Source organism: Merops nubicus, unplaced genomic scaffold (assembly GCF_000691845.1).
Source record: "Merops nubicus isolate BGI_N331 unplaced genomic scaffold, ASM69184v1 scaffold31887, whole genome shotgun sequence".
NCBI lineage: Eukaryota > Metazoa > Chordata > Aves > Coraciiformes > Meropidae > Merops > Merops nubicus.
The window spans coordinates 15,822-23,338 of NW_008621499.1; the positions used below are offsets into that span (position 1 = coordinate 15,822).

The 7,517-nt window shown below is 41.6% G+C and overlaps 1 protein-coding gene across 1 annotated transcript in view; it reads right to left on the bottom strand.

The window, feature by feature from the left end:
• The window catches only part of ST13 (suppression of tumorigenicity 13 (colon carcinoma) (Hsp70 interacting protein)), a gene marked incomplete at its 5' end in the record, with an annotated part of 12,459 nt that extends 8,906 nt beyond the window's left edge, over nt 1-3,553 (bottom strand). The window contains 5 exons of the mRNA XM_008944508.1: nt 471-555; nt 1,555-1,621; nt 2,137-2,207; nt 2,316-2,385; nt 3,403-3,553. Of these exons, the coding sequence (XP_008942756.1) occupies nt 471-555; nt 1,555-1,621; nt 2,137-2,207; nt 2,316-2,385; nt 3,403-3,553 (444 nt within the window). The remainder of the gene's footprint in view (nt 1-470; nt 556-1,554; nt 1,622-2,136; nt 2,208-2,315; nt 2,386-3,402) is intronic.
• Between the last annotated feature and the right edge of the window lie 3,964 nt (nt 3,554-7,517).

A 7,517-nucleotide genomic window follows, 5' to 3' on the forward strand; every position in this document is an offset into this window, starting at 1 on the left:
TGGGCTGTGAGATCAGTGTGTTCTCTTCAAAGGCAGGGCTCCTGAACACAAAGAGTCTGCTTTACACTCAACAAATTCATTCAGCAGATACAAGAGGGAGAGAATTCACATGACCCACAATTAACTTTGCATCTCAACAGGACATGATGTCAATCACTGTCTTAATCCCAGACTAGGATTTTGATTTTACAAGTGTTTGTTATCAAGCATTAGTCCAACTCAACATACAAAAAGCCATCTTACCACAAAGCCTTTTGGAACATCATTCTGCTACTTACTCCACTACCAAGATTCTTTATGCTGCTGCTTCAGTAACTCTGGTTAACCATACATAAGAAAAAATGCATAAAGTAAGCTTTTTTCTTTCCCTCATGTGGTTTAAGTTTACACATCCTCAAGTTGCAGTAATATTTAGGTTCCTTAAGGAAAATAACAGAGCAGGCAGAAACCATACATCACTAATGACTCACCTTGCCCTCTTGGCATACAAGATGGCTAAACAAGGATTCAGCTTGATAGCATCTGTGAACAAGTCCACAGCCTTCTGAAGTTCACCTAAACATGAGGACCAGTAAAGTTTTGCTCATTAATGCAAGGAAATTGCATCCAAATCGCCAAATCTGCCTTACAGGGCATTGTGCCCCTTGGCACTTCTTCATGGAACATTATCGACAAAGGAAAATCAATTCCAGCCTCTTGCCAGGTTCCTGAAGTATAAACTCTTATAAAATTAATGCTGGATGGGAGGAGAGACTTTTCCTATTTAAATTTGTACATTTAACTTGGCATGGAATCAAATGGGAAGTCAACTCTTTATTACACAGCTTTAGACCACTAGGGACACTAATCAGAGGATGTAGGGAAGCACTGTAATGATCTATTTGTAATTAAGATACTGCAGTACCTCATTCCCCCTGGCCCTGCCCAAAACTGTATCTACATGGGGAAGGAGAGTACTTAAAGCAGCTTTCACATTCTACATAGTTTTGGTTTCAATGGGATAGAATCATAAGCCAGATATGGTACTTAGGCCATTAGTAGTTTTGAGTCAGCCAGATCAGTCCAGGAGGGGTAAATGCCAGGGCAGCGACCCTGAGTTAGCTACAGGTTTGTCCCATACTATGTATGTCACCCTCATTCCAAAGAAAAAGTTTGCTGAGGGCAGAGGCTTTTCCTCCTCTCAAGGATCACCATCTCTGGAGAGGCTTCCTTACCATTCTGCTCCCGAGGACAGCTGGACATTTACTGGGCTGAGTATAACTTCGTATACTTTATACTGACATTAATATTAATTATGATGATTAAATCTGTTCTCATTTCAAGCCACGGGTCTCCTTTCCTTGATCCCTGTTCTCAGCTGTGGAGGGGTCATCGGGTGATAGAGCAACTGCTATAGTTTAGCCCCAGAAATGAGCTAAATGTAGATGGCATCCAACAGGAATTGGGTTATTCCTCCTCCTTGAAAGCATTCAGAATGGTCCAAGATATTTGCTTCATCTTTTTAGAAGGGAAACTAAACCTAATGTCCTCAAATAAGTACTAAAAAAGTGTCACCTTCACTTAGAGCATTTATCGCTTCCATCTTCTTCTCATTAGCTTGATCCATCATCTCTTCAGTTACCTAAGAAGATTAAAAACACACAGAAAACCCAAAGCTGTAGAATCCAGCCCAGAACTGCCACACTAGGACAGTGCCAAAGAAGGGAACTCCAGTTTTCTGATTCCAGAATCTTGTTTCTGATTTCCATTGAAATCATAGTTAAAAAAAAACAACCCAAACATTGCTTTCAGATTGGACACATCAGACACTTATATTTGGCTACAAAAGGCTCAAAAGACAAGTTGAATAATGGCAGATTCCTACATATCTAGTTTTCATGGGTCTTTAGATAAAAATATTTTGGCATCTTCTGACCTGACTTTCCTCACTAAACTTTTTGATGGACTCTAAGCTTGAATGAGAAAAGATTGTGATTTTAAGCCAGAAAGTTTTCTATTTAGGAGAAAAAGAGTCAAAGCAACAGCTGGCTACCTGCCTAACACAGTCCTCACCCCACTCAGCTGCTATCCTTGACTAAAGTTGAAATTTCTCCTCATTTTTCCTACCACCACAGACACTGCAAACATCATGCTTACCTCCACATTTTCATCTCCCATTTCTTGAGGGTCATCATTGTCAGGTTCAATCACTCCCTCATTGTCAATTTCTGGGGAAAAAAACAAAAAGCAAGATGAAGCTCCACCTACAAAGAGACAGGATTTCCATAATCACGTTCAAACTGGTGAAGTGTGATAAAATAACGTGTTTTTCACACCTAAGTCACTCTCTTCACTTTCTGGTTCCGGTGATTTAACAGGCTCCTCTGGCTGTTCCTCTGCTTTGCCCTGAAAGAGAAATGGATTTATAAGCATATATTATTTGTGACTGATAGTCTCTTCCCACTCTAATAAATAACAATGCATCAGAAAATCCAAAACTAATCTTCAAAGCATCACACAGATCTATGGCTCACCGGTATTATTCTGAAGATACAAATCTCCTTTTTCCTCGTCTCAGATTAAGTTTAGCATGCATGCAGAAAATCCAGAGCCCGAATTCTGACTCATGAACAGAATTTCTATTCCTAGGATTACTAGTATTCTACTATTATTGGTAAAGCCTGTCCTTTAAAATATGCAATTCGATAATCAAAACCAATTAATCCAGATGTGCCCAATTCAGAACCAGTTTTGCAACCAATACTGATCAGTCCTTCCTGCCTTTCTTCACACATTCTCTGGATAAAATTCTCTCAATCTTGTATTATTATGCTATGGTCCTTCAGCAGTCAACAATAAGCTGGTCTCAGCAATTAACATATTGCTTCTATTTGACAAGTTTTGTTTCAAGCTTGGGAAAATTCTGCTATGAATATCAACAAGCCAAACTTGTTCTCTCTTTTAAAATATATTAACAAAAACCAATGGAAAACTCTTCCACAGTCCTGCCTTAAAAAGTTGATGGTTAACTGTTCATTACCTATCAGGCTTGCTATTATTTCTTCTCATGCAAAGCTCATAATTTAAACCACTAATGACTCCAGAAGAGGAGCATACACGGACAGAGAGAACATAAAGAAAGAAATCCAGACTTTGTTTGGCATTTCCATTGCACAGAACATCAGGCATTCAGGATTAGGGAAATGGAGCATGATAATACTTGAGATCAACCAGAGAGCCATCTGTAACAAGCCATCTACAACACGTGAGGGGCAGGCCTCAGACTGAGCCGTGTCACTCCCCCTGCTGTGTTCCCCCTCCCTGCTGGGGTGAAAATGGGCAGCACTGTTTCCCCTCCTCCTGCTCAGGAATTTTTGCACAGTCCCAATGTTGGTTTTCCATGCCCCATTCTCCACCTCTCACCTTACTGGGCTGCTCTGCAGAGGCATTGGCTGGAGCGGGTGGGATTGTGCCTCCCATACTTTTCAGCAAAACAGAGGAGAGAAGAAACAAAACATTAAGATTATCCAAATAATGACATGTGTTTTGATTCAAATCCTTCTGACAATCCCAGCTTTTTGTTGGGACACAAAACCTGATGATCCCACTCACTGTAACACCACACACCCACCGTGCTCCCCCCAGTGTAACGTGACTGTTGGCTCTTCCCCCTACAACTCCACTCTGGCTTCTGCTCCTGCACACCACCCATCACCCCTTCCTCACAAGGGGAAGCTGCCTCCTTGGCTGGAATGGATCTCCTCCTTAAAATGCAACTTATGTTTTCAGTTAAAACTATTAGCACTATGGATAGACTAAAATTAGAATTATTTTTGCAACAGAGGTCAAACCATAATGGCTTAAAATGTTTATGCAATTAAAAAATTGCTGGCTAGAAAAAATCCTTTCCCTTCTGTCTTGCAATATTCATGCTTTTCCTTAGCTGCAAGGAGCATTCTCTGTATGGACAGCATTCTTGCAATACAGAATAAACTTCTATATTGTATTGACTTTGGTTAGCAGCCAGAAATAGGCCTGGGCTGAATCCTCCAGCTCTTTCACATAACATCTCATCATACCTAATGGCAGACTATCATCCCCATCTGCTGATGGTTTTCAATTGCTCTGGCCCCACTCCAAAGAGAAGAAAAAAACAAACCCAAACCAAACAGTTTCTACCCATTCAACAGGTTTGACCAACTCCTTGGGGTCCCACACAGCAGGTGAAACACAATGCAGGGGAGGGGAGAAGGGAGTGAGCAAACAGGAGTGGGCAGGAGGATGGGGAAGGGTGCAGGACTAGGTGCTTTCTGGAATTAGAGCAACATAAAACTGTATCCTCAGGGTGGGAACCTACAGCTGCTTAAGTTGGGCTGCTGCAGTCCCATTCCCCCCAATTCCCTCACAGTCAGGCCTTGAGCTGGCTGAAAACAAACCTGGATGGGGCAGGGATGAACTGGGGGAGAGAGGGTGGAAGGGGCAAGAGGAGGTGGCATGACTGGCCTGTCCTGGCACACAGCACTGCAGCGCCTCCAGTTGGCAAGGAAAAAAAACCACCACGAGATACAAAAGCCACATCTTGCAAAAATCTCCATGTGTCCCTGGAATGCTGACAGTGCTTAATCTAAATTATGCTGCAAGGACTAAACAACTGCAAAAAAACAACCACCCAGGACATGCAGCGACCCTTCCTCCTGGATTTTAACCCTCTAGGCTGACAACAAGTCACATAATTCTCTGACAGTCTGTAAAAATAAAAGTTTTCTCTTGGACTACAGGGGCTGTCTGGGGGAGCCTTGGAACATCTCTCCTGCAGGAAGGAAACTACAAATTCTGAAGCATTTTAGCAGTGCTAACAGCCAACATGCAGGGTAACATCATGCTCACAAGACCCACCTAGTGCTTGATGGCAAAAAGCATTCATTTATTTTTTTTAAATAGTAGAACTCTTTCAAAGATGGGCTTACTGAAAAGACTGAGAACCCTCTAACTCAAAAAGATCAGTAACATTCTCATCTTCCAATTATTTAAGAACAGCTCAAACTAAAAAGAAAAACAAAGGAATCAAATTCTTGAGCAATTTCAAATCATTGGTCTCAAGATCAGCTGGTTTTCAGTCTGACCTTGGTGAGTCTCTGCCCTCTTGCCATCCCCCCAAAAAACTATCCAGGCTTAGAACAGTCCATGAGATATATTTAATATATATGCCCATTTTATAACATGGCATTTCATGAACTGCCACAGCTAAACAGTTTCACCCCTAGTCCTCAAAAACGTTTTTACTATCCACTTATCTCTATTTAAACGAGAGTTACAATCCCAGCACGATTTAAAAGCAAATTAAAATTCCCTAAAGCAGTATTTGATGACGATGACAAGCACAGCAAGGATATAAGGAAGTCTGCGTTGTATTTAACCTCTAGGTATGGGAGACACTTGTAGGAGAGTCAAAAAGCTATTTGAAGGAAACAACAGAAGACAAAAATCCCTGTCCATCAATTACGGATTCTGTGCTTTACTTTTAAGGACTTCTATTGTTTCTTCGCTCAATTGCAGGTTTGGGAAATTCGTTCCCTTTAATGACTCATTTTATAACAACGAGTCAAAATATTTGTGTCTTTTTTCAATCCCAAAAAAGCAGGGATAATTAAAAGGTATGTCAGAACACTTTCCCAACAGCCACACGGTGGTGTACGTTTTCTATACATCTATATGGAAATTAAACACAACAGCTAAACAGAATAAAGCTTGGAAGGTAAAAAGTGCATGGAAACAGGCAAGACTTAGTTTCTGATGCAATATTAGCAGTCAGTCAGAAATAAAGCCTCCTGTTCTGGCTTTATGAGCAGTTACTATCATTTGAGTTAGAACCACTAGGTTTAAGAATGGATAAATCAACAAAAATCAGAATTTTAGTTGAAAAATTTAATTATGGGTTTCAATATAATGTAGTTATTAATCTGTAATCACTCACCACATTACCTCAGTGACTAAATGTGTGTTTTTCAGACTAACACAACCTGACAGAGACATAAGACCCAGTGTTTATTTCCACCTGAAGTCAGGCCCACCAAGTTTCAAGCAGTTTCCAAAAAATGAGTTGACCCTATAAATGCTCTTAATGGTTCTGCTGCAGACAGCACCACTAGGGAAGGGCAGAGGGGAACCCACCAGACTTCCACCTTGTCAACGAAAGTAATTTGGCTACCAATCCAAATATCCAAGTGTGTAACTTAGATAAGTATGTGAAAACCAGAAAACTATAGCAGGGGAAAAAAACCAAACAATCAAAAAAATCCAAAAGAACAAAAAGAACAAAAAACAGAGCTATAGCAGCTTCTACTCTGAAATATTTTTCAGCTTCTGAGATACAGATATTGAGTGAAGATTTTACATGGAAAAAACACTCCCACAGTTCAAACCTTAATTTTTTATTTACAATACAAGTGTCCTTCTACCAACCAAATAAAAAAAAAAACCAATCTGGAAGTTAGAGCCCTCACCATTAACATGGAAAAAGAAATCAGATGATCACCTTTCCATTTCCTAATAAACTCTTTATCCAAAAGTCATCAGCATGCTTCCCCTCCCTCCCAAAATACTCCCTTCACACTTTCAGAATTACATAGGGCAAGAATGGATCTAGCCTAGGGTGAGGCACTGAAGCCTTTTGCACAGCAGCAAAAGGAACTCAAGGCCTGTGGTAGGGTAAGACAAACACCCAGCTCCTTCCTAGGCCTACATGCAGCTACTATCAGCACTGCAAAAGTGAGGTTAAACAGAAGTGGTTTCACAACCTCGGCAATATTTGGATGCACAGAGTTCAAATATCACTGTAAAAACCCCCAAATAAATAGTTCACTGTAGACATTTTCATTCTATGACGTACTGTGAAACGCTGGTATTTATTTTCATATGTATGTATTCTAAGCCTTACTAGTTAGCCAACTAATTGCAAGTACTCTACAACAAAAGGTACAATTAAAATGCTTTCAGACTAAGGTTTAAAGCAAATCTCCTAAAACAAATCCCAGTTTGCCACCGGATAAAAGATTTTTAACTGCCCCTTTCATAAAAAAATGTACCTGCAAGGGCCTGCCTCACTTCTGAGATCCCTTCAGAGAGAGGGGTTGTGCCTACAAAGGCCACGCAGAGGTGGCCCACTGAACACAGGGGTTCTGTGTGTTCTCTGCCAGCAGTACAAGACCTCAGCCCTCCCAGCCTGGTGTTTCTGGGCGCTCAGGGTGGAAGCCAAGGCTGGTTTTGTGTTCAGAAGCATCTGCCGTGAGAGGCCACACGCGCAGAGAAAACTGCGTGCAGCGTAAGCAGCAGGAGTTCCTGACAGGATTTCACACCAAACTTCACGGGGAAAGCCACATTTTGGCCGGGAGCCGTTCCGCGTGTTACACCAGCGGGTATTTCACGCTTTGGGGCAGCAGGACGCGGATGAAGTCCCCTCACCTCCCGCCAGCTCAGCCCCGCGGGGAACAGGCCCCCGAACTAACTCTGCTGCATGAGGCGGGAACCAGCGCTGGGAC